This window comes from Panthera uncia, chromosome D2 (genome assembly GCF_023721935.1).
Source record: "Panthera uncia isolate 11264 chromosome D2, Puncia_PCG_1.0, whole genome shotgun sequence".
Classification (NCBI taxonomy): domain Eukaryota; kingdom Metazoa; phylum Chordata; class Mammalia; order Carnivora; family Felidae; genus Panthera; species Panthera uncia.
Window position 1 is genome coordinate 76,151,195 of NC_064818.1, and position 16,926 is coordinate 76,168,120.

At 47.9% G+C, this 16,926-nt stretch overlaps 1 protein-coding gene across 1 annotated transcript in view; it reads left to right on the top strand.

Moving 5' to 3' along the window:
• The window catches only part of LOC125933170 (deleted in malignant brain tumors 1 protein-like), a 183,441-nt gene that overhangs the window by 158,862 nt on the left and 7,653 nt on the right, over positions 1 to 16,926 (top strand). Inside the window, 15 exon segments of the mRNA XM_049646026.1 lie at positions 456 to 500; positions 1,627 to 1,941; positions 3,251 to 3,295; positions 4,084 to 4,398; positions 5,651 to 5,686; positions 7,913 to 7,954; positions 8,808 to 8,846; positions 9,358 to 9,390; positions 10,793 to 10,825; positions 10,967 to 11,005; positions 11,187 to 11,225; positions 11,633 to 11,671; positions 13,583 to 13,621; positions 14,370 to 14,408; positions 16,177 to 16,488. Of these exon segments, the coding sequence (XP_049501983.1) occupies positions 456 to 500; positions 1,627 to 1,941; positions 3,251 to 3,295; positions 4,084 to 4,398; positions 5,651 to 5,686; positions 7,913 to 7,954; positions 8,808 to 8,846; positions 9,358 to 9,390; positions 10,793 to 10,825; positions 10,967 to 11,005; positions 11,187 to 11,225; positions 11,633 to 11,671; positions 13,583 to 13,621; positions 14,370 to 14,408; positions 16,177 to 16,488 (1,410 nt within the window).

Below are 16,926 nucleotides of genomic sequence, written 5' to 3' on the forward strand. Positions count from 1 at the left end.
CTTATTTTCTTACCCTTAACCAGAATAATACATACACCTGTATCACCTGTATGAGCTACCATCACATTTTAAATGCCAACTACCTAGGGGCACCTGGTTGGCTCAGTTGGTTAAGCCTCCAACTTTGGCTCAGGTCATGATCACACAATTCATGAGTTCGAGCCCTATGTCGGGCTCTGCTGGAGCCTGCTTCAGACTCTGTGGCTCCCTCTCTCTGCCCCTCCCCCGCTTGTGCTCGAGTGCATGTGCACGCACTGTCTCTCTCTCTCTCTCTCTCTCAAAAATACATAAACATTTTTTAAAAAAATAAATGCTAACTATCTGATCAGAGATTGGATGGGGTTGTTTAAAGGCAAACTCACGCATGTGATATAGACGGTACTGAGAAGATTATGAAATTGCATTGTTGGCTTAGAAGGTACTTACGATGACTATTTTCTCTTTCACACGTACAGTTGCTGCAACTCCTGGGGAACAGCCACATGTTTTCCAACCAACAGGTATTTTTTCCGTCCTTACATTTTGCGACTTCTTTTCTTAGGCTGGCATTTGTGGCCCACAGAAATGTAGCCAACATAATTTTCATGGCCCCGGTGCCGTACGGAATAAAAGCTGTGCTCATCAGAGACAAGCTGGTGGGATGGTGGGTTCTCCCCATGTGGGGACCTTTTCAAGCCGAGCCAGTCACCCACCCACCCTCAGTGGCATCACTGAAAGGCCCGTAGGAAGGTCCTGAGCCACACAGTGCTCTTGTGGGCCCTTCTCTAGGGGGACCCCATGAACCAGCCCCATCTCTGGGGCTCAGAATCTGAGAACCAGGCTCATCTGCTTTTGGTTTGGGGGTAAGTTTCACGCAGTGAGTATCTGACCTTCTTGTAGGAGCGACGCCCCTCTTCTGCGCAATTTTCCAGCCCCAACCTTCTCCATCATCCTCCGATAAACACTTCATCCTTTTTAAAATTCAAGTAAAGTGAAATTAATTTTGTTCTGAATATTCCAAACATTCTTTAAGAGACCTGGGTAAAAAAATGTGAAGTCTGAACCCCAAGCATTCAGCCGAACTGTTTCGAATTTTTAGAGAAACCACATGACAAATGACACCCAAAAGAGAATGAAAGCAGACAGTTGGGGTGTTTTTTTTTTAATTTTTAAAAATATTTTTATTTATTTTTGAGAGAGAGAGAAAGAGACAGAGCACGAGCAGGGGAGGGACAGAGAGACAGGGAGACACAATCCGAAGCAGGCTCCAGGCTCTGAGTTGTCAGCACAGAGCCCGACACGGGGCTCGAAATCCTGGACCACGAGATCATGACTGGAGCTGAAGTCAGACATTTAACTGACTGAGCCACCCAGGCGCCCCAAGACAGTTGTTTTTAAGTGGTCGTCTGCAAAGCCACCATGTGGCCCATATTTCCATAAGAAATGGCCCACTGACAGCAAAACACTGTGGAGTTTGTGCTGAATCTCAGAAACAAGAAGCTATCACATGGTCTCCTCTGCATATATGATTTGCTTTCCCGGGGGACACAGACTGCAGACGGGGCTAGAATTCTCCAAATGGAAATGCTGTCTCGTTTGAGAGTCCGGGAAACCTTTTCAAGCCTCTCTGACCTTTGGTTCCTGCAGATCTGCCGGTGGTGAGGCTGGCGGCGGGGAGCAGCAGGTGCGAGGGCCGCGTGGAGATCCTCTACAACGGCACCTGGGGGACCGTGTGCGACGACCTCTGGGACCTGCCGGCCGCACGGGTGGTGTGCCGGCAGCTGGGCTGCGGAATGGCACTGGCGGCCCCGAGGAGCAGTCTGTTTGGTGATGGCTCGGGCCCCATCTTCCTGGACGATGTGCGCTGCACGGGCAATGAGACCAGCCTGGGGCAGTGCCGCCACCGTGGCCTGTCGGTCCATAACTGTGGTCACCACGAGGATGCCGGAGCCGTCTGCTCAGGTACCTGAACTCCCCCTAGACTGGGTTCCCTCCTCTGCCAGGCAGGCCGACCCTAAAGGCTTGGGGTTCCAGGTCATGAAAATGGCTTGTCCCAGTTTGCCTGGAATTTTCCCATCTGGAGCACAGAGAGACCCATGTCTCAGGAACCTCCTCAGATTCCGCTAACCCAGGATGGTGGTCACACTTGTCTGAAGTGTACCTGATATCACAGCCCACTCCCCTGGCCCTAAGAAGAAGGAAGATCCTATGAGCAAAAAACAAACAAGCAAACAAAAAACATGCCTGTAAAGCAGGAAGTTATACCCCTGCTCAGGATGGTTTTTCATTGTCAGGAATGATTTTTCGATGTGCGTCAACATCATAAATTTCTCGTGAAGGTATTTCTCGGAAAGAGCTAGATGGGAAAGCTCTCCTGAGCTGCTGATTGCCCAGCTCACGATTTTCTTGCTATTAGGGACAATTTTATGCAACCATTCAAAAAAGCTGATTGAATGTTGAAAAGCCCTGCTTTGTTACCTTTTGTTACTAAATAATGCGTGCAACAAACATCTGTGACCCACCTCCCCAACCCCTCCACCCCCCACGCTCCCCCCCTCCCCCCCACCGTCACGGCCCAGAGCTACCCCCGACTCACAGTTGGGGGAGGGGAGACAAGGTTCCCAAATGGGGGAAGATACAGACAAGATGGGAATATTTCTATCCCACCCTGTTGTTGGGTAGTTTGGGGTTTTTTGTTTTTAAATTTTTTCAATGTTTTTTAAATTTTTGAGTGAGAGAGTGCAAGCGGGGAAGGGGCAGAGAGCGAGGGGGACAGAAGATCCAGCTGTCAGCGCAGAGCCTGATGCAGGGCTCCAACTCACCAACTGTGCAATCATGACCTGAGCTGAAGTCAGATGCTTAACAGACTGAGCCACCCAGGCGCCCCTGTTGGGTAGTTTTGTTCTGTTTTGTTTCGTTTCATCTGTAGAGTGAGCGTTTGGTGCTACAAAGAAGTCTTGGCATCCCTCGATGAGAACTCTGAATTAAAACGTCATGAGAGGCTCATCTGTCCTATTTTGTAGCCTCAGCTCCCAGTGGCTCTGGATGGCTCCCCCCGGAAAAGCTCAGACAGACCCTTCCAATTAGCCTCCATAAGCCTCGGTCTCACCGGTGAGGGAAAGGTTTCAGAAGCGCAGTTGCCTTTGCCAGGATTTCCCGAACCGGCACACGGGGACAGATGTGGGTTCACGTACCCATCGGCTGGTGTGTCCACGAACGTTTCTGCAAGTGCCCACCTGCTGACATGAATGCCTTGCGCTTTCTCTTTCAGCTGCCGAAGCTGCCCCAGAATCAGCGGAAATGGCTCCTGCAGTTGGTAATCCTTTGACTGCTTCCTTCACCCCTTCCCAGCTGTTGAATCTTTCTAGCAGACTCCCTGAGGTTACAGCTGGGAATGTCAGGGCCGGGGTGGATTCGGCCCTGCCATGGAGGGAGATGTTGCATGCAGGGCCCGCCACTTGTCTAGTCTCTGCTTCTACAATCTGTCTAGCTGTTGGGGCACCTGGGTGGCTCAGCTGGTTAAGCGTCCAACTTCGGCTCGGTTCATGATCTCACAGTTCGTGGGTTCGAGCCCCACGTCGGGCTCCGTGCTGACAGCACAGAGCCCGGAGCCTGCTTCGGGTTCTGTGTCTCCCTCTCTCTCTCGGTGCCCCCCACCTCTTGCATGCACTCTCTCTCTCTCAAATAGAAATAAGCATTAAAAATGTTTTTTAAATAAAATCTGCGAATCTGGGCCAGTGTGCAAGTTTGGCTCGACGAAAATAATGAGAAGTTGAGTCTGACCTATTTCCATGCTGTTGCTTAGCAATTTAATGACTCCATTCTGAAATAGGTATCTGTCCTTATCTTTGCAATTATATTTCAAATGCAAAGATGGAAATGAGGGAACAAAATATCTGAAATCAGAGCTCGCCTGGAAAAGCTAGTCACTGCACTGATAAGTACTAATTTGACTTTTTCCTATGGGGCTTGGAGACAGGAATAAGAGATTACAGAGTATAGGACTTCAGGGTTGGTACGGTAAAAACTACAGGAAAGTCCTATGAGAAATTACTTGCCAGAAGAGTTAATCCCGTTCCAGTAACAACCCCGAGTCTTCCCCAGACCTGCCCATCATCAGGCTGGCCCATGGGAGCAACCGCTGTGAAGGTCGCATCGAGGTGTACCACAACGGCACGTGGGGGACCGTGTGTGATGACCTCTGGAGCATCGGCGCAGCCCGCGTTGTGTGCCGGCAGCTGGACTGCGGGGAGGGCGTCGGAGCCCTGGGGAACGGCCACTTTGGGGAAGGTGTGGGGAGCATCCTCCTGGACGACGTGCAGTGCCGGGGCAATGAGACCACACTAGGCCAGTGCCGGCACCTGGGTTTGTCCATCCACAACTGTGGCCACCATGAGGACGCCGGGGTCATCTGCTCAGGTACTCACTCCCGACTCTCTCCTGACGCTGCAGGAGCCACAGCTGTTGGGGTGGGAGAGAGGGACCTGGAAGTGAATGTGAAGAAGCTCGGGTCCCCTCGGCGTCCTCCAAACACACGCTTAGGGTCTGTTCTCAACATTGGTTTGGGGAGGCCTCTGGGCCATTCTTGGCCTCTCTTAACCTGCTGACCTACCCAGTGCTTGAAGCTACATTCACCAGTTCAATTTAGAGCCCCTGGTCTCTGCCCTCTTCAAGGACTTATCAGATTCGCTGTTATTCACCCTCTGGGGTCATTGCTTTTTCTAGTCTATGTCTTATGTTTTGAACCTTACAGCTGACTTTGTAGTACCGCTTTGGGGAGTTCTGTGAGCAAAACCCAGTCCCTCTCACCTGTACCCCTTGTGAAAGCATCAACACTATTTGTTTTTGGTCTCAGGGGCTCGAGGTAGTCTCCTTTTCTATTTTTTTTTTTTTTTAATTCAGCCCACACATATATTATCTTAGGCTGCCAAACAAGTAGAATTCGAAAAGCCAATTGGATGAAATGAAAATACCCACTGCTTTAGAGCAAAGACAAGAATAATAGGATTCAGTGGACGCATCCATTTATTTTACAAATATTTGTTGGGCACGTTGACGGAGCCAGGCAAAACTCTACATGAACACGTGGTAGTGAGGGCAGCAGACAACAACCTGCCCTTGTCGGGCGTCTGTTCCAGTGAAGGGTTCAGGATCACTTCCGTGTTTCAACCCCGATAGCTCATTAACAACAGTAAATGAACATTGACTCAGGGGTCCTAACATGTTTAATTATGTTAAGGGGCCACTTTCTTTTCATATTCAGATCTTGGCCCTGTGTTTTCAATGAGTGAGTTTAGTGAAAATGAGCAAATCCATGTTAAGAACCTGAGGTCAGAATTAGGAAGGCTCTTACTACTTTGCAGCCCTAGGAAATATTCGCTCTTCACGACATTGGAGAAACAGCCTTTTTGACCCACGCGGGGAGGTTCTACTGTCCTCGCAGCCAACGGATGGTTCTCACCTCGATCTTCCTGCAGCCCGCCTCCACTTCAGTCTCACCAAGAGGCCTTTCTCGTCTTCAGTTTCACATTTCAGAAGCCGTTTTTGTATCTAATTTCAGTCTGTCCGAGGCATAAATGTTTTTGGGAAAAAGATGTCTTCTAAATGTTCTGTTTGTGGGTGGGATCTTTGTTCGGATTTTACCTTATTGTGTTTTGTTTTTGTTTTACAGTTTCAGCATCAGCCACAGAAATGACCACTTCACCTGGTAATTTTCTTTTCTTGCTTGCCTTATGTACCTTATAGATGGCTAGATGGCCTCACATACCGTTAGGGTTAAAGTTTATGCATCACCAGAAACGAAATATCAAGCTCATATCACACTGCCATAAGGTGCTCACATATTCACCGAATGCTTAGTAAACTGGGCAGATGGTGCTTACGTACCTTTCATAGGTATGTAGGACGCCATATGCCTGGTTTGTTCCCTTGGCTCTTGGTATAACTGCAGGTCTCTGAGGTCAAGTTATAGTGAATTGAGCCTCTTTAGATTCACACACTGGGAATTCAGTGAGTTCATTTTTTTTAAATTTTTTAATGTTTATTCATTTTTGAAAGACAGCAAGAGACAGAGCACAAGCAGGGGTGGGGTGGAGAGAGAGGGGGACACAGAATCTGAAGCAGGCTCCAGGCTCCGAGCTGTCAGCACAGAGCCCGACGCGGGGCTCGAACCCACGAACCATGAGATCATGACCTGAGCCGAAGTCGGATGCTCAACCGACTGAGCCACCAGGCGCACCACATTTTTTAACAGCACGGGACTTCGGGCATCGTGGGTACAGCTATCCCTGCGATCTGCATTTTCAGAAAATAACAGAGGGCCACAACTCTCATATGTTTCAGAATGTCATACACCAATCCATTCATATGCAAATTTAAAAAAATAATTTGCATGGCTAAATAAGTTGAGGAAATGTCATATCCTTCTCTTGAAGATTCCTAGTCTGTTAGCCCACTAAAGTCTCTGACAAGTCCTGTAGTTAAAGATCTTTTTTAAAAGTTGGCTTGACCCAGTGTTTCTCAACTTTCTTTGACCACTGAAACCTTATGAGTAGAAATGCAGCATCACAGAATTTGGAGCCCAAGAATCTGGCCCTCTGTTCTGGCTCTAGCCTTAACCAATTGGGTGACAGTGGGCCAGCCCCCTTATCTCCCAGAGCTTAGGTTTCTTCTTCTGTAGAACAGGAGGAGGAAGCTTGTCCCGGGGATTGGGTGGCAGACACTGGTGGAGGCACATAGTGATAGGAGCTTGGTAGTCACGCTCCTAAGGAATGTGTGTGCTACCATCTGCTGAGTCTGGGCTGGCTCTCTAATTTAAGCAACACATGTGTCTTTTTGTAAACTTCCCTGTTGGGGACTTTGGGGATCATTCTACGGCTTGAGCTGCTCAAGATAGGCTAAGGAAGTTCAAGAAATACCATCTCAAAACAAACCAATTCACTCAAGTTTTCTTTGATGATAAACAGTCACGAAAGTAGCTCATGGTCTGTATCTCCTAAATCTCAGATTCCTCTGCCAGGCTTGGTAGAGACTGACCTCGAAGAAAATCAGACAATGAAATCAATTTCTCTCTTTGTTGGATCTGTGAGAATCAGCTGTGAGGTCTCTCGGGAAGGGTCAAGTTCAGTATGGCACCATCTCAGTATAGCATTTTTTTTTTCAAGATTTGGAAGAAACCTTAGAGACTGTTCAGAGCTGAAATCACAAACAGGCAGGCTGTGGGCCAGTTCTGACCCAGGGAGGGGTTTTGATTCAGACAACAGAGTTTTGCTTATGCAATGTTTACTTTTCTTTTAATACCACCTTTTTAAAATGGTAAATTTCATATAAAAATCCAAGTTCAAGCTTTTATGAAAAACCCAGAGGAGAGGAAGTGCTAGCATGAATTTTGGCAAGGCATCAATTGTCCAGGGTTGAACAGGAAAGGGACCCCTTTATGGGGGCAATGCTGTCTGGTTTCTTCGTGGCCTGTGCCAATTATTTCCGGGCCTAGAGGTCATCTCCAGTTTAGTTGCTTGGTGCCTCTAGAACTTCGATATGTGTATAAATCACCTAGAGATCTTTTAAAATGCAGACTCTGATTCAGTAGTTCTGGGGTGGGTCCTGAGGGTCTGTGTTTCAAACAAGATGATGCAGATGCTACTGGTCTGTGCATTAGCCCTTCAAAGTCACATGCTTGGTTATACAAAGAGCAGCAACTAGAAGCGAGGTGTCTTGAGTCCCGGACCTAAGTACCACCTTCCTCGTTATTTACTCCCCTTAACTTAGTACACAAGTAATAGGGAAATCAAATAGGACAGAGCATAATCAAATATGAGCACGGCTGGGGCATAATTTGTAAACAGGGTGACTTTTTAAAACTATTTACCAATGAACTTGATTGACAAGGATGATATTTAATTAAAACGTCCTTAAACTGTGCTTGTCTTGACAGTTCCTACCTCCGTTTCAGCCACCGATTCGGCCCTTGGAACTGGTAACAAGTTTTCTGCTGATTTGTCCTCTTACTGCCTTTAGGGAATATCGCTGTGTCGACATTCTACTTAGATAGGACACTTTTAGTGTTTTGCAGGGGTCACTTGGCTGAATTAACCCCTTGGAAAAGCGACTAGAATCCAGAAATAGACAAAAAGGGCCTCCACACAGCCAAGTTTAGGTCCCAACATTCAAGCTCAAGTAAAGTGTTTGAGTACACGTGGGGGTGTCCACTAAACCTGTTGTTCTTACTACACACACACACACACACACACACACACACACAACTGACTATCTGGTCTCCCCACTGACTGTGTATTATAAGAAACAACAAACTGGGGAGGGGACTGGGGATGGGGAGGGAGAAGAGATGATTATAGAACAACCACAGAGGCAATTGCAGGAAATGCCAACAGTCTGACGGCCAGAGAAGTGTTCAGAAACCCATTAAATGTCACTAGACTTGCTCAATGTCCCGATACGGAGCGAAAATGCCCACTAACCTCAGCATCCTTTGGCACACCTCTGTATGACAAGCCTGAACAACAGTGGTCTCTTCCTCATGAGCCTGAATCGTGCAGGTTAGAATATGACAAATGTCTTCTGTTTAGAAGGACAGGACAGGGAACTGTGCTTCATTTCAGTAAAGTTTTCCTTTATAACAGCTCCCGTGTTTTACTTTGGGCGCATTAACTTTTATTCAGGAGGTTGGGAAATGACTAGTCCCCACACTTGAGTTGTACCAACAACAAAACCAGGGTAATGAGATCATAGGAAAGGCGGAACTGTGCATAATCAGAAAACGCATAAAATCTTTCCGTTGGCTGACTTTCCTGTTTGTGTTCCATATTTAGGCGCAATTTCTACTTCAGCAGAAGCGACGTCTTCACCTGGTAATGCCCTCTGCCCCCTGCAATTGTAGGCAGATGGGGCAGCAAAACTGCCTGGGCCACGTCACCAGGGCCAATGCCAGGACACCTTGGTGGGGGAGTGAGGGAGGGGTAAGGTGCTCACTGCCTTTGAGCAGAGTGCTCAGGGTGGGCCAGACCCTGTGCCAGGCATGAGGTGGTGGTGCCTCTCGGGGAGACAGAGAGGGGACCTCTCTGGCCAGGTGAGATCACCTGTCACAGGTTCTCAGAGCATCACGTATTTCTCCTTCATAGCGCTTGTCACAGCAGCAATGTTACTGAGCAGGAGTCCCATCTAGTTTTCTATATTGTTTCTCTCCAGCACCTGGCACAGTGCCTGCCACAGCATAGGTGGATGAATCAAAATTTGTTGATCAAATAAACGAAGTCCATGATCGCTATGCTCCAGGGACAGAGAGAAGGAAACAGGTTAACTGTACAACAATTATTTTTGCCATTTGGCAGGTTTTGACCAACTGCCTTTTCTTCTTCCCAGGATCTTTTCATATTACTGGAACCACCTTAACAGGTAATGCTGATGTTATTTTGGGTCCTATCCACCTTACTAGCTATAAATAATCTTATGTGATTTTCCAGGGAGCTCATTACACAACTGTGTAGGTCCTGATCAAATTATCTTATTCTTTGGAGTTTTTTTTTTTCTTTTTCAATGTTTATTTATTTTTGAGAGAGAGAAACAGAGCACGAGCATGGGGAGGGGCAAAGAGAGAGGGAGACACAGAACCGGAAGCAGGCTCCAGGCTCTGAGCTGTCAGCACAGAGCCTGACGCGGGGCTCGAACTCACCACGAGATCATGACCTGAGCTGAAGTCAGACGCTTAACCGACTGAGCCGCCCAGGCGTCCCTCATTCTTTAGTTTTTAAGTACGTTTATATTGACCTGACTCACATAGGCCACCTCTATATTCCCTGATGGTGAATGAATTCTGGGCAGCCCAGCTAACTGCATGGACCAACGGATAGATTAGTTCAGCCAATTCAGCCAAACTCCAAAATAAGTCATGCACTGGACTGACTGGCGGTCTAATGTCAACTGTCCATGGCGAGAGTTTCTCCTGGAGACCAACCGCAAAGTGGGTATTGCAAGAATGGTGGGGAGTTCAGCCATGGCTTTGACTGATCCCCCTTAGACATTCATCCAACATTCAGGGAGGGTAAATTGTGTCAGGCTCTGTGCCAAGGTCCTAAGGGATAGAGAGTTGACCAAGGTAACAAGTAACACCCCTCTTGTACAATAGATCTTGAGTGATGCTGGTTGCAATTATCTGAGGAGCTCCTGGTGTGACTTTGGGTTTAACAGTTTTACATATAGAGTGTTAAAGGTTTATTTGTGGGGGGCACAATAAAGAGGGTGCTCTCCCCTACTCTAGGTGCTAAAGCAATTAAATAAAACACCAGAGTTAACACCAAAAATGGCCTTTTTTACTGAGGGCAACTCGTAATACAAGAGGCAAATGGACTTAGACTGAAGTGTAGATCTTGGGACAGCCCCCCTGGAGAAAGTTCCGGTCTATAGAGGTCCCCCTTTCCTGTGTCACTACCTTCCAACCATTTGAGGAGAGGACGGAGGACCGGGCAAAGAAAGCCCTCCATTTGCAGAATCTTTGTTAGATTAGCCCATATCGGGAGAAATTTGGACCGATGGTTGTTGTCCTCTGAGCAGGTAACGTCCATCTTCTCCAAGGGGAGGAGTAAAGGGTGGGCCAAAGGAATGGAGACCCAATGAGTAGAAGGGGGCCTAGAGGCAATGGCGGATCTAGAAATGCCCCGCCATTGCCTCTGTCCAAAAAGCAGGAAGACAAGTCAGGCCACTCATACTGATTACAACAGCCTCCTTTATGTGTCCTGTGTCTTAAGAACATACGCCTGATATGGCTGTCATATTGTTTGTTATTTTTGTTGACTTGCAGCTTCAGTCGCAACCACCATGACCTCCACACCAGGTAAAACACTGTCTCCTGCCCCACTAAGTGCCTCTTCTTGGGGTTCCATTCATCGGACTAGGTTGTTCCATGGAAATTTATCCCCAACATAGCCTCAGGAGTCCTCTGCACTGGTTTTAGGTTTCTCCTCTTTTTCTACAGATACCTCTTCAACCTCAGTGGAAGTGACCTCTCCACCTGGTAAAGTCTCTCTCGTTGTGCTGTTTAAATTAATGAGGCCAGCTTCTGACTTGCCTTGTTCTGTTTAGAAAACAAGCTCACGTCATGACCACTTTGACCACAAAGTAAACTGAATGAAAAGACACATTGAAGTGTCCTTTCTCTCGGTTTCAAGTGTCCTATTCTCTCTGTCCATATACAGATATATCTTCAGCCTCCACAGAAGTGGACCCGCCCTCTGGTAATGTTTTCTGCCTGTCACATTTCTTAAGTTAAATGTGACCAACTCTCCTTCTTTCTGTTGGACAAATGAACCTGTGTACCGAATATTTTGCCCGTGGTATAAGCCCCCAAGTCCCAGCTTTGTGTTCAGTTCACACATCCGTAGACACAGAGTGGTCCCTTCACTGGGGAACGCCCTCTCATTGTCGCCCTGGCCCATGGGAGGCGAGGGCGGGGGCTCCACACTCCACTTGCTCGGTGGTGTGTGTTGTGTTACAGGTGAGGCTTTGACCCACCCGGCACACGCAAATGTGAGACAACTGGACTGTGATCGTGTTGGCTCTCCCCGTACACAGTTCCACTTTCTACCACACTGTTGTTCCAATCAAAACATTCTATTTTCTTTTCACTCTTCTTTGGTTGCAGACACAAGTCCCACTCGGGAAGAGGAGACCTCTTCACCAGGTATGCTCTCTGCTCTTTGCGGCAGCCCTCGTGAATGACTTCCTGAGAAACCCCAGCCCAGCAGGACTTACACACCCAGAGGAAACACTTCCTGTTTTTCCCAGGAGAGGTCAGGGGAGATGGGGGGTGGGGGTGGTAGGGAAGCTCCAGACCGCTACCCCAAAAGTGGCTCTGATTCCGAACACGGTGAAGGCAGATGTGAGGACGGGATGACTAGGATAAAAGGGCGTCAAGGGTCAACCCTGGAGGATACTTAGAGATGACCCACGGCAGCAAACCTCAAATGTTGACGTGCACGTGAGTGGCCTGAAGAACTTGTTAAAACGCAGATTCGGATTCAGTGGCTCCAGGGTGGAGTCTGGATTCTGCATTTCTCATGGGCTCCCAGACGATGCTGCCGGTTGGTCAGCGACCGCCCTCAAGGAGTAAAATGCTAAACCACTACTCTCGCTTTGGAGAAAAAGGAGGCCCTGAGAAGGAGGACACTTGCCACTGTCCTAGCTCAGGCAGCCATAACTGAATTCCACAGACTGTGCGGCTTAAACAGCAAAGACTTACTTCCCACAGTTCTAGAAGTCCGAGATCAAGGTGCCGGCAGGGTCGGCGTCTGGTGAGGGTCTTCCCTTGGGTTGAAGATGGCCACCTTCTCGCTGTGCCCTCACAGGGCCTTCCCTTCCCCAGTGTGTGCTCCCTGACGGGGAGAGAGACAGAGAGAGAGGGAGAGAATGGGAGCTCTGGTATGTCTTCTTATAAGGACGCTAATCCTATCAGATCAGGGCCTCCCCTTATGACCTCACTTAACCTTGACTACTTCCTCAGTGGCCCCATCTCCAAATACAGCTACACTGGGAGTTAGGGCTTTGACATGTGGATTTTGAGGGGACATAACTGAGTCCACAGCAGTCACTGAGCAAGCTGGGGATCCCAGCTCCCAGCCAAGGTCCTTTCTGCTCCCAGTCTTTGCCGATGAATCTGCCTGTGTGACTCCATTCGATCCGTCTGATGCTGACCTCTTGAGTAGCAAGGCCTATCGCTTTCTTTTGTTCTGTTTCCTTTCTTTTCAAGTCCTGGTTACTTTGAAGGCATAATGGTGCAAAAGGCAGTGAAGCCAAGCTTAGGACTTTCCTCTCGCTTCCACTTAGGGAGAGTTCTCCCTGCCTCCTTCCATCCCTCCCTTCCTCACTTCCTCCTTTCCCTGCCCTCATCATGACCTCACTTTTGGCAGAAGAATCCTTCACTCGTACTTCTCACTGACTCTTGACCTCACATGAGATGAGTTTTTCTTTGCAGACCCGGTTTCACGGGAACTGGGTTGCTTTTCATGCAGATTAAGTGGCATCACACACCTTTACAAAAGCGTGATAGCACAATCACTTCCTGCCCCTGGGAGTGTGAGGGCAGATGTGGTAACCATGAGATCATTCCCTTCCTTCCCCCTCATCCCCACTCACCTCAGAGCAGGCAGAGTGAATGCGACTCCCACATTTCATGCTCCCGAAGGGCAGAGTGCTGCGGAAAGGGTTATGCTTCGGGGCCTCCCAGGTCAGAACTGAGGATGCCCCGGGCATGTCATACAAGCCCTCTGGGTCTCAACTTCCTCATCTCTGACACACTGATGATACTTCCCTGGAGCAGCTGCTGTAGGGATTTGAGGTGTGAATTATACGACACATCCTGGACGCTCTAAATGGGATTTATTCATCTGTCCTGCAAAATGCCAACCGCTCATATATCATTTCACTCCCGGATGTGTGAGTCCACAAGATAAATAAGCAGGTGGATTGTATTATATACAGCTTATGGATCAGGCTTATTTTCATAAGCTTGCAGTCCACTGCATAAAATTCCACTGCATCCAATCTTAATGCTTTCTTTTCACCGGAAAAAAATCTCTCTTTTTTGTTTCGGCAGCCTTACACCTGATTTCAACAAAAGCGACATCATCACCTGGTAAAGATCATATGCCTGTTTCTAGATTAACTCTTCGTCTCATAGTTATTTATACAACCATATTCTATCATAAAATCCATTGTTACTTTTCCTACCTTGCTTCCCTCTGTATATTTTCATATGGAATTACACCTCTCAAATATTATCTTTCTGGTTTTTTAAATATTTTTTTAAGTTTATTTATTTTTGTGAGAGAGAGAGAGAGAGTGAGAGGAGCAGGGGCAGAGAGAGAGGGGGACAGAGCATCTGAAGCAGGCCCCACATTGACAGCGGAGAGCCCGATGTGAACGAACCGTGGGGTTCAAACTCATGAACCATGAGATCATGACCTGAGCCAGTTAACTGACTGAGCCACCCAGGAGCCTTGATCTTTCTCTTATCAAAAAACATTTCTGAGAAATCTGATGGGTTTTCTCCATTTCATTTTCAGCCCCCATAAACATTTTTCCTACAAAATCTAATACTTTTACATTTTTCCTATAAAAATTTAGTATATTTATAAGGCTTCTTTTGTGACCATTCAGCAAATTATTTTCCTTTTGGAGAATAAGCACCACTTTTTACATTTTGATAAAAAAAATAAAACTTGGTGGATGGTATTTCTGCACCTAAACCTAAGCAGAAACTCAAACAAAACTATTAGTCTCTGAACCTCCAGAAAATGTGTGGGTCTTTTTCAGCTTTGAATATAAATATGTGACTTTGAGGATATGTGTTTTTTTTAAGCTCAGGTTTTCTTTGTTAACAGTTACAATTTCAACTGGTGAAGACATGATCCCTTTGCCTGGTAATTTTTGTTTGTTCCTAAGCACTTAAATTATCAAATCATTGGGGCGCCTGGGTGGCGCAGTCGGTTAAGCGTCCGACTTCAGCCAGGTCACGATCTCGCGGTCCGTGAGTTCGAGCCCCGCGTCAGGCTCTGGGCTGATGGCTCGGAGCCTGGAGCCTGTTTCCGATTCTGTGTCTCCCTCTCTCTCTGCCCCTCCCCCGTTCATGCTCTGTCTCTCTCTGTCCCAAAAATAAATAAAAAAAAAAAAAACGTTGAAAAAAAAAATTAAAAAAAAAAATTATCAAATCATTATCAGTACTGTTAGGATCGTAATTCTTTTTTTTTTTTTCAAAGTTCCTGCTCCTTACAGAAACCTTTTATGAGTAATAGACATATATGTGTATGTAAATGTATATGTAAATATATATGCATATGTAAATATATATGCAAATGTCTATGTCTATGTCTACACATACCTTTGTGGGGCAAGAGCCCCAAATTCACCTCCTGAGGCCTGACCCAAAAGATACTTGCCTTTATTCATAGTTCAGCCAAGCATGGTTATCTTGGTCCAGTATCACAGCAACCACTTGCATAAGGAGAGAGCAACTATCCTAAACCAGGACACTGCAGTCACAGAGAAACCGCAGCCAGTGGTATTTATTAACATTCACTAAGCATCTGCTATGGGCCAAACAGAGCAGGAAGTTGGAAAACAGTTGCTAGCAACCCCTCTTATATGAAGACAAATCATTTTACACACATCTATGGGTATGGAACCACTAACACTCTAGATTTTTAAAATTACTTTTACTTCTTTAAGTCACCTTCTTTTGACCTATAATGATACACAGTAAGCTGCAAACATCTATAGGTTTTTCTAATGTATACACCTATGTAACCACCACCACCACCAGAATCAAGATCTAGAACCTTCCCATCACCCCCAAAAGTTCCTTCATGTCCCTTTGCAGCAAATCCCCCAGGCGACCGACCACTGGTCTCCCTTCTGCCACTATAGGTCAGATTTGTTTTTCTAGAATCGCATATCAATGGGATCAAATAATACGTGCTCTTCCGCGTCTGCTTTCTTTTGCTTAACAAATTGTTTTTGAGATTTGTCTATATGGTTCCTTACATTGGCATTCCGTTCCTTTTTATTGCTTAGTAATATTCCACGGTGTGGGTAGTCAGCAATGTATTCATCCCCTCTCCCGCTGGTGGACACGTGTGGATGGTGGAGAATTCTGCTACGCACAAATCTTCCGACGCACATCTGTTTCCTTTATCTTGAGCAAACACCTGCGAGTGGAACAGCCAGGCCACACAATACACTTTGTGCAGTTCAAGGGTTGGCTTTTATTCATCCAGAGTAAAAGGAATTCCACTGGACAGATGTTGTTTGCTAAGCCACAGCGGTGCCTCAATAATTTTACTCCAAAGATTTGAGGGGTTTGCCATTTTGTTTTCTTTGGGGTCTTGGTACTTTTGTGTGACGATTACATTCTCACGTGTCTGGGCAACTAGGCTGACAATATCCGCCATTGTCTGCGGCCTTCGGTTAATTCGGGTTTGACTTTTCTATGAGAGAGTGCAGGGGGTGGGGGGGGACGGGAAGGAGGGAGCGAGAGACAGAAGGCAGCACCGCCTAGCGGCCTAGCGTGGTGAAGTTCCCCGCAGTGTCATCTCTTCCACTGCAAATGACACGAGCGAGTGGGGCAACGGAGGGCAGCTGTCGCACCTGTCACCCCCGCGACCCCGTTTCACTCTCTCTCTCCTCCCGCAGACCCTCCCCTGCGCCTGGCGGGCGGGCGCAGCCGCTGCGAGGGCCGGGTCGAGGTCCGCCACCAGGGCGTGTGGGGCACGGTGTGCGACGACCACTGGGACATCAGGGACGCCCGCGTCGTGTGTCGCCTGCTGCGCTGCGGCCCCGCGCTCGCCGCCCCGGGGCGCGGCCGCTTTGGCCCGGGCTCGGGGCCCATCCTGCTGGACGACGTGCGCTGCGCAGGCACCGAGGACGCGCTGGGCCGCTGCGGCCACTCGGGCTGGACGCGCCACAACTGTCGCCACCGGGAGGACGCGGGCGTGGTCTGCGCAGGTGCCGCAGCGCGTCGGTGATCGGGGCTGTCCCCAGGGCTCCATCCCTCTTCTTCCGCCCGCGTTCCTAAGGCCAAGGCCCCAGCTGCTGGGATAGCAAGGGCGCATGTGAGGGCACAGTCCTAGGTGGACACCCGTCTTCACCCTGACCTGGCCCTCGGAAGTCAGAATGTCGGCTGGCATGTCCCTCTCACCCAAGATTTGGCCTCTGCCTTTCCTGTAGTACTTTTTATTACCACCCGATACCCCTCTTGGCATTCTGGCCTCCATAGCTGGACCCTGTTTGGGGTGGAGTAGTAGTTTCTTATATTTGTCCTACATTTACCCGGGGAAATCTCAGAGAGTTACGGAATTCTCAGATTTGGTGAACAAGTCCGAGCCCCTTTGTCTGTTCCACCTTAGTTTTTTCACAGGCAAACCAAAGAATCAGTCTATTGCT